At 39.5% G+C, this 19789-nt stretch overlaps 1 protein-coding gene across 1 annotated transcript in view; it reads left to right on the top strand.

The window, feature by feature from the left end:
* The window catches only part of LOC122796835 (cytochrome P450 2F2-like), a 749069-nt gene that overhangs the window by 459191 nt on the left and 270089 nt on the right, over positions 1 to 19789 (top strand). The window contains exons 6-7 of the mRNA XM_044065579.1: positions 6768 to 6941; positions 8133 to 8271. Of these exons, the coding sequence (XP_043921514.1) occupies positions 6768 to 6941; positions 8133 to 8271 (313 nt within the window). The remainder of the gene's footprint in view (positions 1 to 6767; positions 6942 to 8132; positions 8272 to 19789) is intronic.

The following is a 19789-nucleotide window of genomic DNA, read 5'->3' on the forward strand; positions in this document are numbered from 1 at the left end:
GTTGTGTCATAGCATGGCCTGGATGAGGGTACCATAACTGTCCAGGTGAAGCATGTGCCTCTGGTACATATGTTATGTAATAGTGCCATCCAGAGAGTGGTAGGTGACATTTAGAACACATATTCATAATTGTGAAATGTGTCCCACCTTGCAAGCCTTTAACATGTTACTGTGATGGCAGTGACTGCTGTAGGAGCAACCAGTTTTGCTGGACATTGCAGGGCTCAGTCATTCCTATGTTGTAATGAAATGCATGTAGTTGTCATGCCACAGACTGGGCTGGTTGCCAGGACTGTGGGTATTGAGATGTGACACGTGCTAGGAATGTAAGATAGAGCTAATGAGTCATTATTATGGCAGGTGTATTTGTAAGACATATGTACATGCATACAGTGTGTTACACAGGATTGGCATGGACATGTGTGTTCAGATGGGTATGATGTGTGATACATGATTTTGTAACCCCAATCTGCACTGCATTTCCAGTATGGCAGCACACAGAATAGGTTTTATGACAACCCCGCCATAAGTAGGGGACACAACTGTGTTCATTCAGCAGCAGTCTGTGCAGTTGTCAGCTCTACCTGATATTGTAGGCCTCTCGTGCATCCAGCAACATTTATTTGCCTGTGTACTGGTTTGGTGTCTGCATCAGAGGCCCACGTGCACTGTGATTTGTCCCAGTATGTATAGGAGTAGTGTGCCACTGACAATCAAGATATGTTTGTAAAAACACTACTGATTCTCCACAGCTGAGTAGATCTACTGGTGTAATGTACTATGTTGTAGACGACTAAGTCATGGATTCAGTACTTGGCAGGGGTGTCTCTTTTCCATAATGTTAGATCACTGTATTGAATAATATATTTAGAAAAAAAAGCATTAATTCCCCAGAGCTGGGTTGGATTAGTGGTGTGTTGCTTTGACTGGAGTTCAAAAGGTCCTAGGTCCAATATTTGGTAGCAGTGTCTTTTTTTCACTAATGTTACATGACTGTACTGTATGATATATTTAGAAAAAGCAGTAGCAGCTCTTCACAGATGAGTTGACCTAATGGTGCATTGCTCTGACTGTAGCTCAGAAAGTTCTGGGTTCAATACATGGAAGTGGTGCTACATCACTGTACTGCAAGTTATACTGCATTTAGGAAAAAAGCATTAACTCCCAGGAGCTGAGTTAACCTAGTGGTGCCTTCCTATGACTATGGTTCAGGAAGTCCTGGGCTCAATACTTGGAAGTGGTATCTTTTTTCCCTAATGTTACATCACTGTACTGCATGATATGTTTAGAAAAAAAAAACAATCTTACTTCCCCAGAGCTGAGTTGCCCTAGTGGTGCATTGATCTCACTGTAGTTAAGAAGGTTCTGGATTCAGTACTTGGCAGCAGTGTCTTTTTTCCCTAATGTTACATGACTATACTGCATGATGTATTTACAAAAGCAGTAGTAATTCATCAGAGCTGAGTTGGCCTAGAGGTGTGTTGCTCTAACTGTAGTGCAGAAAGTCCTGGGTTTGAGACTTTCCAGGGCTGAACACTCCCTGAATCAGATAGGGTGATTAAAGCAGGTTTGCACTGCATGCTGTGATGTCAAGTGGCACTTAGTCCATCTTAAACCCATGTTGTTTCCAAAAATGAAAAGACAAAAGGGGTGGTAGGAAAGTGATAACATGGGTGCAAGCAGAGGGAAATACATTATTAAAAGCAGCTAGGGATGTGTAGGAAAGGACCATAGCTCTCCTTTTCTTGTGCTGCAACAGCTGTGCATGATGTGGACAATTTGGAATTTGAAGCCTCACACCCCACAGGGAGGGGTGTGGGCGACATAACGTTGTTGATTATTTCATGGGTAAATTGATTAATGGTAGTGTATGTGTGTGCAAAATGGAAAGCTATGTATGGGACAAATTTTTTTTGGGACAGTTGCCCCCCCCCCTTTTTTTAAGGTGACAGTGAGATGTTGGGGAAGAGTGGTAGGTATATTTGGGGAAGTAAGTTGGGTAGGAGAGCTTGCATTTGCAGACAGACAAGGCAGACATGTCAGTGGATGGGGGGTAAACACCTTTGATGGGGAGGGTGGTTGGGAATCAGAGGATCAAGTGCTCCCAGATGGAAACAGTGGCACTGAGGTCCCCACCCATGGGCAGTCTTCACTGCCCCTTCACGGCCCCAAAGGTGGCTGTGCTGGGAGCTGGGAACTGGGGGCTGGGGCCGGCCTGCCCCTTGAGGTGCCCCAGTTTGCCCTCGATCTGGTTCAGATGGTCATTCAAATCATGCTGGAGGATCCTGCACACCAACCTCGAGAGCTGATTATGGGTGACAGGATCCACTCCACACTCACACCCGGGGGGACAGGCCCCATCCCCTGAGGTTTTCCACCTGAGGGTGGTGCAGGACCAGCAGAGGAAGCAGCTCCAGGTTGGGTCCCAGATGTTCTGGGACCTGGTGCCATGGCTAGATGAGGTGGGACAGGTGGATCTGCTGGGATCTGCCTACCAAAACATGCTATGGTGTTGAGGTTTGTCAAAGTGTATTGGTCAGTCATGCACAAAGCATTTCAACATTAGTTATAACAGCATGCATGGGTGTTCCATTTAATCCAGAACAATAGAATTGCATAGCATAATGGACCACAGGCATAAATGAAATAACAGCCATTATTGTAACAGCATCTGGTAACAGTTATGGCAACAGGCCAACAACAGTGGAATTTCAACAAGGTATGTTAATATGCAACCATTGAAATATATGAATAATAATGCAACACAAGCCCCAACATTAGGTTTTGAGAACAACATACTCATAGTATAAGAATAATAATTAGTGATGCAGATTAGGGGTTGAGGGAAAGAACAATATTCATTTAACAACTGTCTAGGCTATATTTTTCACAACAGTACTGCTCAATACTCTACAGGTCTGCCCTTACATTACATCTACCTTTGCCCTATAGCATCTGTAGCATGTACATACCTGTTAAGCAGTTGACCTGTAATGGTATGGGCCAAGCTGTAAGAACTATAGGTACAAAACTACAGGGGACTCATACAAGTCAGTGTTACATATATGACTAACAAGGTGTACCCTGCACTGATGCTGTGTGAGTATGCTACTGGCATACTTCAACTGGATTTATATCTGTGTCCAAGGTTATTGGCAACAATGATCACTAGCCATGACAACATGACACTTGAGAGACATGTATCGGGCAGGGTGCATGGTGTATATACCTATCCTGCTGTCATTTGTAGGCATGGGGTTGGACTATTGGCACACATTCACAGATCCACCAGGCATACACTATTACATCTGTATACAGTTTATTAGTATACTCTGCATACAGCTAATGCAAACATTTCTTTACCTGTAAGCCCTGCAGAGAAAATATCTGTTAACACTACATGACTGTTCTACAAATAGTCAAGACTACTTGCCTGTTACTATAAATACATCTTAGTGCCAGTCCCTGGATTCAAACCCTGGTATGTGTGTTCAGAAATGAACAACTATCTTTTTCTTATCACACTGAGCTCCTGGACCACTGCTGTGAGCTGGTTGACTGATTTTTGCCTAAAACTCACTTGGTTACAAAGTCTGACCTGGTAATATAGGTAGAGTGTCACAGAAGACTGCAGTGACAGTTGAACATCCATGCATGAGATTCATGCATGACAGAGATAGTAGGGGAAGTGTGTATTAATAATTGGAATGCAGGTGTTCACATTTAACCCCTAGTGGATGGGAATGTGTGTGATCTATACAGGCCATATCTGGGTGCTGGGTTGCATACCCAACCCATATACATTTGCACTTGGCATATTTGCAGTCTCCAACTATTACAGTCTTATATTTGCCTGTATCCGCGTACCTACATTCAGGAGTACATGTAGCTGAAATGCAAAGGTTAACACAAGACAATCCTGGGGGGAACACTATAATACATTACACATTACTACTCAAGGTTCAGATCTTAGTGCAGAACATGTATCAGATTGCATTCTATCTTGTTGTACAGCTCCACATCTACACTTTAGCATAACAGTTCTTTATCAGCCAAACTTCAGTCACTTCATGATGTCAGAGCCATAATTGTTGTGGAGCACCTGTACAATTGTATGTCTTCAACAACAGACCAGAGTAAATGTAACAGTTGATGGAAAGAACTTTATTGAGGGTAACATGACACAGTGGTTTATTACATTGAAAAGTCTGGCTGTAGTTGTACTGTATATCCTGTAGATGATGAATGATTGTCCTTTATTACCTTCACAGTTTCAGTCATGGTGTACTTTATTATAAGATCCTTAGTATTAATACAGTATGTACTTATGTCATTTATACAAACTATTACTACAACATTAGTTTTCTTTCATCAATAGTAGCTTGTTTGATGCCTTCATCTGTATTGCACAGTGCCTGGTATTACTCACTTACATCAATGTGGGTCTAAGAACATATTTATTGCAGTACACTCAGAACACACTATACCTACTGGCAGTAAACAATGTGCAGTTTCTTATTTATTGTACTATATATTACAAGATAGATCTGTACTCACCACACTGTTGGTACATCCTTGCTAGGCACCCAGTGTGGATCTCTAAGTTGTGAGTCCACTCCTCTGCAGCTGTAGGGGGAAAACACACCATTATGCATACCTGTCTATCACATATTCATGCTAGAAGTTGGTAAAGCAATGGTTCATATGCTTACAAACTTCTGAGGCACTCCCATCCTGAGAATCTTGGATCCATTGGGCCAAGAGTGCTCCCTTCCTCTGCTTCAGGTTGTCATAATGATGATGCACCTGTTCACCAGTGCGAGGGATTCCAATGGCATTGGTGAGGTCACATACCAGACGGTCCCAGGCCTCAAACTTGTATTTAGAGCCCTGGTACTGGCTTTGCAGCAGTCTGTCATCATGGTCTTTAACAAGGAGCCCAACCATTATCCTGGACTCCAACATGTCCTAGCAATGCATCCAAAAGCACTCTACCTCTCTGACTCCAGCCATATCTTCTGCAGTGAAAAAACTCCAACAGGTTCTGGCTGTATTCCCACCTGTTCAGTTTAAATAAGGCTGTTTTCCCGATCTTTGCCACTATTTGCCATTTTTAAAATGCTTAGCTCTGCTTAGCACTGGGCAAACCACTGAGCTCAGCTAAGCAGTGCTTAAACAGGGACTTCTTAGCAATGCTTAGTGGTGCACAAACCCACTAAGCTGAGGACTGCTTAAACTGGGATTGATTAGCAGTGCCCAAACCAGCTAAGTGGAGATGTGCTTTGGTAAGTACTGCTAAAGCAGGTCCTGTTTAAGCATTGCTTGGCTTGGCTTAGCATTACTTAGTGGAGCTTAGCTATGGGCAAACTAGATATTTTATAAATTAAAAAAAAATTATTGAAAGTCATTCTTCATTAGGGATACTTTTATTATTATGTATGCCTTTTACTTTAAATCTCCTAACCTTATGTATTTTAATTACTTTATCTTGGACTGTGACTGTAATGTATTGGACACTTGTGTATAACTGGAGCTTTGCTCCATGGGACTCCACTGATACTGGGCTTGTGGATCAGCCGGACTAAAAGTTAACAAATGTCACTAAATATATCAATAAAAAAATGTATAAAATATTGCTATCACATATAAAAGCTGAATGGTCTCTCCTTGTATTTGAACCATGCACTTGCTGCTTACAAGGCCAGGGCTTTAACCATTCAGCTAAGTTGGAGGTGAAGATTTCAGCTATACATTTCTATATAGCTTTCCATTACATTTAAGCATTGCTGAGCAATGCACCGCTCTGCAGAAACCCACTCAACTATGCTTAAACTTGAGAAAACACAATTTAAACAAAAAAAAAAATACACAGGAACAATGACATTTCCTCATTTGCTTGCACTGCCATATGGCACTTGGACATTACAGGTGGTGTGTTAAGGACACTGTAACACACCCCCTGCATATTTATTTTACATACTGGCCAGGGCACAGTTAAAAATTAATATTTTAGTGCAGTATGGCACTTTGACAGTGCAGGGGTGTGTTACGGATTCTGTAACACACCCCCTGTGTAAAATACATAACTAAGTATATAAATAAGTGTCTGAGGACACTTTCTTTAATCTTTTAGTGCAGTATGGCACTTTGACAGTGCAGGGGGTATGTTATGGACACTGTAACACACCCCCTGTGTGAAATACATAACTGAATTTAAAAATAAGTGTCTGAGGACACTTTCTTTCATGTTGTAGTTCCATACGGCACTTTCACAGTGCAGGGGATGTGTTACACATCTCCGAGCACTGTAACACACCCCCTAGCACTGATTCAGTAACCATGTACAGGGCTGTCCTTCAGTAGCACACCTTCATTCATACGCAAAGCATGCTGCCGAGGGGGAGCTGCAGACATGGCCACCATATACTCTATGTAGGGCTTACACTATTCCTACACAAAGTTTATTAAATCCAGGGCTTGGTTTCACTGGCTGAGAGCTTGGTTCATGGAGATGAATAGCAATATATCTGCCAAGAGTACATTTCTTGCCAATCAGCTAGTCTGAATCTCTTGAATTCTATTTTTACCTGAGGTGAATTATCCAATTTTTTTGAGTTTTGACTATCTGAGTGTGTGCATTTAGATATAGGAGTGTTTAAACATCATTAACTTGCCTTTATATAAAAATACTTATTTTTTTCTAGTAATATTTTGTTCAATTTCTACCATTCATAAAACATTAATAAAAGTATTATTTTCTTTACAAGCTGTACCGTGCCTTTCCTGTCATTGGACACCTTCCACTACCATGTCAAAGCATTTTCACTACTCTGTCCAAACTTAAATGTTTCCTGATGGAGATTGTAGAAGAGCACAAAAAGACAATGAAACCTGGTGAGCCAAGGGATTGCATTGACTGCTACTTAGAAGAAATGAAAAAGGTTTGCTATGTTCTAACATTAAATTTCAAGAATATCCATTTGTAAACTTCCAAAGTAAATTTATAATGAACATCTATCAGCTCAGTTTGTTGGATGTTTAAGATAAAATAAAATGTAAATGGTGGTTGGAAAAATTGGTTAATGAGATATAAAATGAAGATAATGCTTAGAAAAAAAATGATTCAGATCATGTATGCCTAACAAACATTTTAATTTTATTTTGTGAACTGGGTCAGGTTTTAAATGTGGTTTTCTTATCACTGGCAAGTCATCCTGACTGCATGCTTTGATCAGAAAATACCTTAAAGCTTAATGATAAAATATGTCACACATTTGCCACAAAATCTGCTGGGCCTCATGTTCCTAAACATGTGCTACCTGAGAGGTAATATCAGAGAAGACAATGATTTGCATCTTATGATTTAGGGTAACTTTTAAATTTTAGGTAGCCACAAGTCTGTATGAAAATAGTACGTGACAATCAACATTTCACATTCTAGCCAGTGCACTTGCATGAAGGGGTGACCCTGGTTTGATAAGCATCTTAGGTGTCTGAGGCACAGGCAGCGAGGGATGAGAGAGTTCATTCCAGAAGACAGGACCTTTACTGATCATGTTTCCTTAAGAAAGTTGTGGTCTTGTGAAGGGAGATTGGAGAACATAGTGGAGGGTGCAGCGTGTCAAGTAGGTCAGGATAGACCCCACCAAATTGAAGATAGAAAGGACTGTCCTTCAGGATGCCTTAAGATCCTCAACAGCCCTGGCATGAAATTTGGGATTAACTTGGGAGGGGGATTAGAGTGCCCATAGAGCCAGTGTAGGATGTGCGGGAACTGGGATGGCTGTCAAGTAGGACAGGAAGGGGACAAACAAAACAGAAAATTATTCTGATGATTGTAAAAGAGTCAAGGTAGTAATAAGTGTTGTGTTAAGGAATAAATAATGTCATCAAATGTCTTCCACACAAGTTATACATAAAATGTTAAGTGCATGCAGTATATGTTTAAATTAATGAACTGCACCTTTTTACTTATTTCTAGCACTCCTTTTTGTCTTTTTATACAGCAAGCAGCAATATAATGCAGAATGCAGCTGATGGAGCAGTTTTTGTAAGGAAAGTAGAATGCAAGATGTTATAGTTTGCCCTTCTGTAGATCTGATGCATATTTTATGCTTTCTTAATTATCACAGAGACAGAACACAGGTTCTTCCATAGATGATGAAAGTCTGATTCCTATATTTCTTGAGCTCTTCGTAGCTGGATTTGATACTACAGCAAACACTTTGGAATGGGCATTATTGTTTATGATGACATACCCTCATATTCAAGGTAGGACTACCATGTATTGTTATGTCACAGAGAAAATTATACAGCACTGGTATTGACATAAGTTCATCCACTTACACATCCATCATCTCAGCAATCTATACATTCATTCATACATGCATCTGTCCTCACATTAGTCCATCCATCCATGTATCTATCCAGCTTTTATCCATCCTTCCATCGATGCATCCATTCTCCCATACATAAATGCATGTATGTATCCATCCATCCATCCATGCATGTGTCCTCCCACTTGCACATTCTACCACACTTCTAGCCACCCTTTATCCATCAATTCTTCCATCCATCCACCCATGCATAGATCCTAGTCATACTTTGTGTTATTGCATAAACATAGAAATGAGTTGGGATTTTATTGATTTAAAAAATAAATACATAAAAGACTTGTATTGGGGTAGCATTAAAACCACTAATAGGGAAATAGACTAAAACTCCACTCACCTCTGATTTTGGTGATGCAGAATGACAGAGACTGCCTAGGTAAAAATGATGAGTTTAGTTATAATAAATGACTAGAGGAAAGAGCCATTTTGTTGTTAAGTCTTGCTGCAATGTCTTTTCATCCAACAAGTCTATCCTTTGCGGATCAGATAAATGACTAGAGGAAAGAGCCATTTTGTTGTTAAGTCTTGCTGCAATGTCTTTTCATCCAACAAGTCTATCCTTTGCAGATCAGAGAAAATCTAGGGAGAACCTAACATGAAATACATCTTAAGGCAAAGCGTCATGAGTATAAAACCTAATGTACCATCTCACTTCATCTGACAGTTCATTTGAAACTTTGTGGCCTCTTTCAATATTTGTTAAAATGACATATTCATCACTAAACAGTACATCTGAATTAATCAGACTTCAAGAAGTGTACTGATGCCTACAAAATGAAGGCATGTAGAGAAATGCAAAAAAAAAACCAGCAATGCAAAAAAAAAAAGATAAAAAAAGAACAGAAAAAACAACAATGCAAAAAGAAAAAAAAAAAGAATAGAAGTGTCTTGTATTATAAAACTTTCAGTAGGTGCCTCGCATTAAAAAGCTTTCAGTGTGTGTGTGTGTGTGTGTGTGTGTATGTGTGTGTGTGTGTGTGTGTGTGTGTGCACACACACACACACACACACACACACACACACACACACACACACACACGCAAACACATTCACATAAGTATGTTAGCTATTATGGAAAGTGAAGAACTGTGATGGAGAACAAGATGGCTACTGTCCTGTAGACACTGTTGCTCCTTAGCTCTGACTTAACTCCAAAGAAAAACTTTGCTGATTGGTGCTGAGCTCAAACAAATAATATAAATAACCCCATTTAACTACATAAAACTTCAAGCTCTCACTACATACTTACTTAAACACCTGATCTGCACTCTAAGAAGAAATTGATCCAGCTGGATTGAACACATCCCGACAATTGGAACACAGCCATGAGGCATTAATGGTCCGCTACGCAATACCCAGACATAAATAGAAAGGCCCAAAGATGTCAAGCAAGGATATGGGTATGGAAACACAAACTACAAAAGTAAGATTCTCAGTGGCTGCCTCTCCAGAAAAAGAAGCGATCGCCAAAAGACCCAGAACTGGCAAACAGCAGGAAACTTCTAAAATAGCAAGTAAGTCAAAAACAGACCAGCCGGCAAATCTTGATGATTTGAAAACAGCTCTGCAACCGATTCAACAAGCCATACAGGAACTCTACATGCAACATCAGTCCTTTGGCAAATCTTTTAACCAGATCCTAACAAGAATGGAAAAAAAACAGAAGCAAAGATCTTCGCTAATGAAAATAAAATAGACCAGATAGAGAAGGGCTCTAAAAACTGTACCAAATGTATACAAGATCTGCAAGCAAAAATTACTGCTCTAGAAGCAAGATCAAGATGAAATAATATTATAGTCTGTGGAATTCCCAAACACTACTCAGACCCCAATCTTATAAACACAATCAGTCTAATTCTGAGCACTTTACTGGAAAACCTGGACAAGGCTAAACTAATAGTGATTGAAAGAGCTCACTTGGCGATTAGACTTGTATAAACCAGAAACAGACCAAGACAAGTCTATGTAAAACTCCTAAATCATCACGATGTCTTAAAATCTTAGCAGCAGCCAAAAAGAAAAAAAACTTCACTTGGGATAGATGCAAAATCTCCTTCTTGCAAGACCTACCAAGACAGGTAAAACAAGCAAAACAAGTTATTTTCCCCTTCTGTGCATTCCTGATATAAAAACAGATAAAGTTCCAAGTTTCAGATGAGATACTCAAATACGCTGTCCTTCCAACACAAAGAAATCAAATATTCCACATCAACTCAAATGGAAGCAAAAACTGCCTTCCTGGCCGCTTTTAAAGAGCTACCCGTAAACATAAGTGCTGATCACTGATGAATGTTAGACACGAAAAATACCTGACCTGCTGTTTTTTGATGTTTCCGAACTCTGCTTTGGAATTCTGATTGTTGGTTAAGATTTCTCTTGAGCTTGACTGGAGAGGCATTGGCCGCATAATGCACAGAGGGCCCATTACTTTGAAAGTATGGGTTTCCACCTGATCTGTTATCTCTGTAAAGGTGTACCAAATAACACATCCCTTCACTGCTTCCTCTCCTCAGAAACGAATTCCGGTGCTAACACTCGTAAATCCTCGAATACTCGCTCTGCAGTTGTGTAGGTTCTAATCTTGAATTTTAAAAGTTCATGACATCTGCAACCTAAAACTGAGGACAGTGATGTATGAAGAGGAAGGAGAGAGGAGGTAAACATCATGAAAAAGGTCTGTACAGACTAACCAGATCAGATCTTAGGTTCATAGGTTCATAGGTAGGTACTAGGCTATCTGCCCAAAGGCATTTATAAGCCTTGCCAGAATGTGTTGGCTTTCGCTGCCCCCTTAGATTAGTTACCTGTGCCTTTGTCCAGCAGAGCCACTGAAGTAATCCCTGAGGTAAACTTTCTGTTTCCCATCCACTTGTCAAGGCTTCTCTTGAAGAGTATTAGCGAGGAGCTCTGCCTAATGTAGATTGGAATCTTGTTCCAAAGCATGGGAAGACTCTGGGACAGGGAATTTATCCCTCCAGCATGTCCTATTTATTGTTGTGGTGAGGTTTAGACCCCTAGAGCATGTGGCTCAAGGGGATAAGGTTTTCTTTAAGTGAAGCATGTCCATCATTTCTGGGTTGGACATGGTCTTGTATGTCAGGCAGAGATCACATATGAGTAGGAGGTATGCAACTGAGTACAGCTGGAGTTTCTTCAGTCTAGCTGCATAGGGCATCAGTTTGAGGCCAGTGATCCTCTTGTTGAGGTACCTCTGTGGTCTTTCCAGCTGTTGCAGGTGTCTTGCAAGGTACATCCCAAATGGGGCATTGTACTCTATGATGGGTCTGATGATTGATGAGTAGAGGGGTACAATGACCTCTTTTGATCTGGATGAGAACCCTTTTGTGATTAGGTGGGCCACATAGAAGGATTTTCTAACCACTTTGGCAATGTGATTATCAAAGGAGAGATTACTATCTACTTGGGTCCCCAGAGCCCTTATTACACCTTCTGTATTTAGGGGACTACCACCTATGTGGTAGTTTGTGGGTACTTTGTTTTTTTCCAAAGGGGATGACTATGCACTTTTTGGCATTTAGCTTGAAGCCATGATTTTGACACCAGGTATCCGTCTCAGTGAGACCCTTTTGGAGGATGTTTGTGTCAGCCAGAGAGTCAATTATAGCCCCTAGTTTGCAGTCGTCTGTGAACTTCATCAGCCATAATCCTCCTGTGCTTGCCTGTACCTCTGAGAACTATATGCCGAACAGGAGGGGTCCTAGGACTGAGCCCTGGGGAACACCACTTGTAACCAGTTTAGAGTCAGACCTAGCTCACGCAACTCTTACCATGTGGGTTCTGTCCATGAGCCAGTTGGCAACCCATCTTGTGACGTAGGAGTTTATGTACAGGCTGGTGAGCTTGTCTATAATACCAGAATGGGGAATGGGGTCAAAGGCCTTTGCGAGGTCTAGGTAGGCTGTGCCTACCACCTTTCCCTCATCTATAGCCTTGGTAACTGTCTCAAAGACATCCACCAGGTTTAGGAGGCATGATCTGCCCTTAACAAAGGCGAACTGGGTAGGGACCAGTGTTTGGAAGTTACCAATGTCTCCGTTAATGAGTTCCATGATGATGCTCTCCATAGCCTTGCAGACCAAGCTAGTCAGGCTTATAGGGTGATAGTTGCTGGGGTCTGGTGTGGCTCCACTTTGTGGAGCGGAATAACTGTTGCTGTGCACCACTCTATGGGTACGTAACCTGTGGAGCGGCTGAGTTTGAACAGTGTGTTTAGGTGAGGGGTTAGTTCTTCTTTGAGCTCATGTAGGACACAGCCTGGGACACCATCTGGTCCCATTGATGTTGTGTTTTTTGCTTTGGAGAGGGCTGTTTTAACCTGAGTGTCTGTGATTGCAGGGGCTCTACATTCTCCTGGTATGGTTATGGGCCCTTTTGGGGGTGAGAGTGGGATGAAGTTTGCACTGAACCTGTCTGCCAGGATATTGGTGATATCAGTCAGTTTAGTGTATTTTGTGCCATTCTGCACTAACTCCAAGTAGATCTGAGCATTGCCACTTCGATTCTTGACATTGCTAAAGAATGCCTTGTGGTTTTCTTTGGATTCTTTGGCAATTTTTCTTTCGAAGCTCACCTTGGATGATTTTATGAGGGTCATAGTTTCTTGCTGATACTGATCAGGGATGTCTTCCCTTCTTGGGATTTTACTCTTTTCTGTATTAGTTTCCTCCTTCTATTGTATAGTTTTTTTATGGCAGGAGTCCACCAGAATGATTTTCTTTTCTTAGAGGAGTGAGTCTTAGTTTTGCTTGGGATAGCATGATTCATGCATTCTTGAAGGTGCCCGTAGAATGCATTAGTAAAGGATTTTGCAGCTTAGACAGCGTTATCCTTTAGCATGGGGGATTTGAAACTTTCCACCTTGGTCATAAGTAACATGAAGTTTGCTTTTGAAAAGTTTATCATGGTGGTTTCTCTGTCTGGGGGCAGAATGTGGATATCCAAAGTGATTTGTTTATGGTCAGATCTAACCAACAAGGAGTTGTCCTGCAGTGTGGAGCACCGGTCACCCATGTTGGTGATGACCAGATCCAATATGTTGTCACCTCTGGCAGGAGTGTTGACCGGTTGATCCAGGGCATTTCAGTTTATAAATTCTAGGAAATGTTGGGCAAGAGAGTTAGTACTTGAGTAGTTCTCCCAGTTAATGTTTGGGTAATTGAAATCACCCAATATTACGGTGTTTGGTAGGACCTTTATATTTCCCAGTGTTTCTGAAAATGCAGAATGGGGGTCCTGGGACATGGTGGGTGATCTGTAGCAAGCTACAATTTGAATTGCAGTTTTGCCCGTTGTTAGTTGCACGTGGATGATCTCTGAAGCATCATGCTGTGCAACTAACCTGGAGGTGTGGGTATCCTTGATGAATATGGATACGCCCCCACCTTTTGTATTTCAGTCCAGGTTCTGTGGCCGAAATGTATGGTATGGGTTGTAGCCTGCTAATGCTGGGGTGCTCTCTAGAGTCTTAAACCAGGTTTCTGTTACTGCACATATATCGATTTTCTCCATACTGAGGAGTGCCTCGAGTGCATGCATTTTGAGGTTTAGACTTCTGGCATTGAGTAGCATTACCCTCAGTTTTTTGATACTTGTCCTATTTATGGCAGTGGGTTTGTCTTTTGAGCCTTGCCTAAAAAAGGCACTATGGGGTGGCAAGAGCCTTGGCCAGTATTCAAAAGCCTAAGGGTGACAGGTGCAAGCCATGTCTAGCGAAGTAGCGTGGCTTGTCAAACATGTCATCCCAGGTGGACAGACACTGGATTCCCTTTGAATGACACTAGAAACTAAGCCAGTTGTTGAAATTGATCATTTTTTCTTTATACCGTGGTCTCATTCTTGGTGAGGGCAGGATGCTACTCAGAGTCAGGGTCATACCAGCCTGGACAATGTGATCAGTGAGATCTTCCATGTCTCTTTTCATGTAATCCAGAGAGGTATGGCTCAGGTCATTCACACCAACATGGACAATGACAGAGTCATATTTGTACTTGTTCTGGAGTGACCTGAGTGCTTGTGTTATGTGGCAGATCCTGACACCCGACAGGCAGTTAACAGTAACCTTCTCCTTATTCAGCCTAGTGAGTGGGACATCAGTGTGTCTGACTATAGAGTCACCTATTACTCGTATGCTTGTTATGTTATTTTAACTTAAGGGCTATGATTGCATGGCACACGTGTTTTGTGAAGTATGTGTTTCATTATTTGTGTTGGGGGGTGGAGGTTGCTTGGATGCCTGTTTGGACGTCTTTGTTTCTTTTGCAGATTTTTATTTAGAGCCTCTGAGTATGTTTTTGTGTATTTATGTGTGTTTTTTGCCAGTGCTGGTTTAATGGGTCTGTGTGAGACTGGCAGTGTGATGCAAGTATTTCCCTTCTCCTCTTGACTGTCTGATCCAGCCTTGGGTTGAGAGAGCTTATCCTCCAGTATGGCTGTATAATTGCATCTCTCACATGTATTAGTGTTTGGTGGTAGGAGGAGAGGTTTGTCTGTGTACATGAGGCAGTTGTTACATTGCCTCAAAATGCCCAGATTCACTATTTGGACTTCAGAGTACACCTGAAACTGCCCTTTGGACATACCTGGATATGTACAGTGAACTTTTTTACTGAATAGCTGGTAAGGTCAAATAGAGAGCCTTGTCCTTCTGTACAGTATAGGAGGGTCTAGTGCTAGGGTTTATAAGTGCTTGCTATGAGTTTTGAGCAAGTGCCGGGCTGAGAAATGAATGGCCTGCATGCTTAAGTTGAAAGTTTGTCTAGTTCCAAGGGAAAAATTGAAGAGGACACTTCGTGGAGCCGGGAATAGTTATACCCTAGCTAACCAGAGTTGCTGGGCTTGCAAAATCGGGCAAATGCAGTTTTTATAGCAGGGAAATGAAAGCAATATTAGCCAAAATGGCCAATAAACTACTAATTTCTGTGCTGAAACCACTCCTCCAGGGACAGATAGGCTGCTCAAAGCTCCCCTCTCTCACAGGTGAACAGAGAAACTTCCTTCTATCCAAGTAAGGTATGGGCAAATACAGAGATTTGAAACACAGCCCTGAATTCAGCACTTAACCTGAAAACTGGACTGTACAAGCTTAGAAAGGTGGGAAACAAGTATTTATTTTGTTTTTTTTTTTCCAGAAAAAAGCAGATACAATAAAAAAAAAACCACTTTAAATGCACAGAAAAGGATACTTATTGTTATATATCTCAAATCAGGGTTGTAGTCAATGCCCCTAGTAATAAATGAGGAAGAAACACAAATGCAGTAAAAGCAGATGAATAAAGTGTATATATATATATATATATATATATATATATATATATATATATATATATATACATATATATATATATATATATATATATATATATATATATATATATATATATATATATATATATATAAAACAATAAAAAATGAACAAACTGATTTAAACAAGTTACCCAGTTAACCAGAAAAAGCTCAAAACTGAGCCCTGTTCCAGCAGTCTTCAATCAGACAAGTTCTAACTGCACACTCCTGCTGCTAGGTTGCAGGGGAACCTTCTCCAAAAAAGATGGCCTGGATCAGTGCTCAAGTTGTACAAACAGAGCTAGATTAAGCAGGCCTGAATCTGGTCTATGCTACAGCAACAAGGTGCACCAATATCAGAAAGAAACAGTTCAAATATGCAGGCACAATAAGCCTGTGACCAAAAATTCACACCTCAGAAGGGCAGAATTCAGCCTCTCACAAGAGTGCAGACCACAACTTCTTAATGTAAAAAAACAGGCCCAAAGCTTAAGTGTTTAAACAAGAACTAATACACTTTAGAATAACAGACACTAAGCCTTCAATCATCAACTCCCAACTTAAAAGGATGTAAGCTACCTGTCCTACTACAACAGTGCAGACCACAAACCTTCTTAATGTGAAACAACTGGTCTGAAGGCTAAGTGCGTAATCCAAAGGCTTAGAATAACAGTTACAATTTAATTGGCTACTAACAAGCAGTAATAAATACAGCAGAATAAATGCTATTAAGTAGTTTTAAGAAGAGGCAGGAAGATCAAAATAAGTATTAAAGTAATAAGAAAAACAAACACAGTAAAAGCAGATGAATAAAGTGCAATTTTTTTTCTCTCTCTGTATTAGGTAGAATGAGCTAAAGACAGTAGACTGAGAGGAGTGTAACAGATCAAATATACAGTACAGGCGGGAAACTGAAAAGCCACCAAGTATAAAAAAAAGACACCAATAGGGAGGGCAGGGTAGGAAACAAATTTAACACTGCATGAATAAGGGTGGGGGAAATAGCACTTTCAACTAAGAAAAATAGCACTTTCAACACAGATCAGAAGACAGCAAATATTTATTATCTAAATCAATCAATCAAAAGCAATTAGGATACTGTAGAACTTTGAAAAGAAGTGCCAAAACATATAATTATCAATTTATATTTCAAGTTGTTTCATTAGCACTCTCAGTCAGAACTCAATTAGATTCAAGCAATGAATGCAGAGGTAACAAACAGGGAATCTTAATTATACTAGCAAGCCATGAGACAGTCAAATCAAACACACAAGTTGTTTGGCCAGTATTTAACACAGCAAGAATAAAGGTGCGGGAAAAACAGCACTTTAAACTTAGAAACATAGCACTTTCAAAACAGATCAGAAGCCATCAAGTATTATATATCTAAATCAATCAAGCAAAAGCAATTAGGATACTGTAGAACTTTGGAAAGAAATGCCAAAAATATACTTATCAATTTATATTTCGAGTTGTTTCAGTAGCATTCTAAGTAAGAACTCAATTAGATTCAAGCAATGAATGCAGAGTTAAGAAACAGGGAATCTTAATTATACTAGCAAGCCTTGAGACAAGCAGTTAAAACACACAAGTTGTTTGGCCAGTATTTAAAACAGCAGGAATAAGGCTGGTGGAAAAAAATAGCACTTTCAACTCAGAAAAATAGCACTTTCAACACAGATCAGAAGTCAGCATATATTATATATCTAACTCAATCAAGAAAAAGCAATTAGGATACTGTAGAACTTTGGAAAGAAGTGCCAAAAAATATACTTATCAATTTATATTTCGAGTTGTTTCAGTATCACTCTCAGTCAGAACTCAATTAGATTCAAGCAATTAATGCAGAAGTAACAAACAGGGACTCTTAATTATACTAGCAAGCCTTGAGACAATCAGATAAAACATACAAGTTGTTTGGCAATTATTTAACACAGCAAGAATAAGGGTGCAGGAAAAAATAGCACTTTCAATTCAGAAAAAAATAGCACTTTCAACAACAGATCAAAAGCCAGCAAATATATATATCTAAATCAATCAAGCAAAAGCAATTAGGATACTGTAAAACTTTGGAAAGAAGTGCCAAAAATATACTTATCAATTTATATTTCAAGTTGTTTCAGTAGCACTCTCAGTCAGAACTCAGTTAGATTCAAGTAATGAATGCAGAGTTAACAAACAGGGAATCTTAATTATACTAGCAAGCCTTGAGACAATCAGATAAAACACACAAGTTGTTTGGCCAATATTTAACACAGCAGGAATAAGGGTGGGGGAAAAAAAGCACTTTCAACTCAGAAAAATAGCTCTTTCAACACAGATCAGAAGCAAGCAAATATTATATATCTAAATCAATCAAGCAAAAGCACTTAGGATACTGTAGAACTTTGGAAAGAAGTGCCAAAAAATATACTTATCAATTTATATTTCGAGTTGTTTCAGTAGCACTCTCAGTCAGAAGTGAATTAGATTCAAGCAATGAATGCAGAGGTAACAAACAGGGAATCTTAATTATACTAGCAAGCCTTGAGACAATCATATATAAACACAAAGGTTGTTTGGCCAGTATTTAACACAGCAGGAATAAGAGTGTGAGAGAAAATAGCCCTTTCAACAAAAAAAAAAAAAAATTGAACTTTCAATACAGATCAGAAGCCAGCAATTATTATTTATCTAAATCAATCAAGCAAAAGCAATTAGCATACTGTAGAACTTTGGAAAGAAGAGTTAAAAATATACTTATCAATTTATATTTTGAGTTGTTTCATTAGCACTCTCAGTAAGAACTCAATTAGATTCCGGCAAAGAATGTAGAGGTAACAAACAGGGAATCTTGATTATGCTAGCAAGCCTTGAGACAATCAGATAAAACACATAAGTTGTTTAGCCAGTATTTAACACAGCAGGAATAAGAGTGTGGGAGAAAAATATCACTTTCAACACAGATCAGAAGTCAGCAAATATTATATATCTAAATCAATCAAGCAAAAGCAATTAGGATACTGTAGAACTTTGGAAAGAAGTGCCAAAAAATACTTATCTATTTATCTTTTGAGTTGTTTCAGTAGCACTCTCAGTAAGAAGTCAATTAGATTCAAGTAATGAATGCAGAGGTAACAAACGGAATCTTAATTATACTAGCAAGACTTGAGACAAACAAATAAAACAAGCAAGTTGTTTAGCCAGTATTTAACACAACAGGAATAAGGGTGGGGGAAAAATAGCACTTTCAGCTCAGACAAATAGCACTTTCAACACAGATCAGAAGCCAGCAAATATTATATATCTAAAACAATCAAGCAAAAGGAATAAGGATACTGTAGAACTTTGGAAAGAAGTGCCAAAATATATACTTATCAGTTTATATTTCAATTTGTTTCAGTAGCACTCTCAATCAGAACTCAATTAGATTCAAGCAATGAATGCAGAGTTAACAAACAGGGAATCTTAGTTATACTAACAAGCCTTGAGACCATCAAGTAAAACACACAATTTGTTTGGCCAGTATTTAACACGGCAGGAATAAGGGTGGGGGAAAAATAGCACTTTCAACTCAGAAAAATAGCACTTTCAACACAGATCAGAAGCCACCAAATATGATTTATCTAATTCAATCAAGCAAAAGCAATTAGGATACTGTAGAACTTTGGAAAGAAGTGCAAAAAAATATACTTATCAATTTATATTTTGAGTTGTTTTAGTAGCACACTCAGTCAGAACTCAATTAGATTCAAGCAATGAATGCAGAGGTAACAAACAAGGAATCTTAATTATACTAGCAAGCATTGAGACAATCAGATAAAACAAACAATTGTTTGGCCAGTATTTAAAACAGCAGGAATAAGGCTGGTGGAAAAAATTGCACTTTCAACTCAGAAAAATTGCACTTTCAACACAGATCAGAAGCCAGCAAATATTATATATCTAAATCAATCAAGCAAAAGCAATTAGGATACTGCAGAACTTTGGAAAGAAGTGCCAAAATATATAATTATCAATTTATATTTTGAGTTGTTGCAGTAGCACTCTCAGTCAGAACTCAATTAGATTCAAGCAATGAATGTAGAGGTAACAAACTGGGAATCTTAATTATA

The sequence above is a fragment of the Protopterus annectens genome, chromosome 3.part0, assembly GCF_019279795.1.
Source record: "Protopterus annectens isolate FY-2018-M chromosome 3.part0, PAN1.0, whole genome shotgun sequence".
In the NCBI taxonomy this organism is placed as follows: domain Eukaryota; kingdom Metazoa; phylum Chordata; order Ceratodontiformes; family Protopteridae; genus Protopterus; species Protopterus annectens.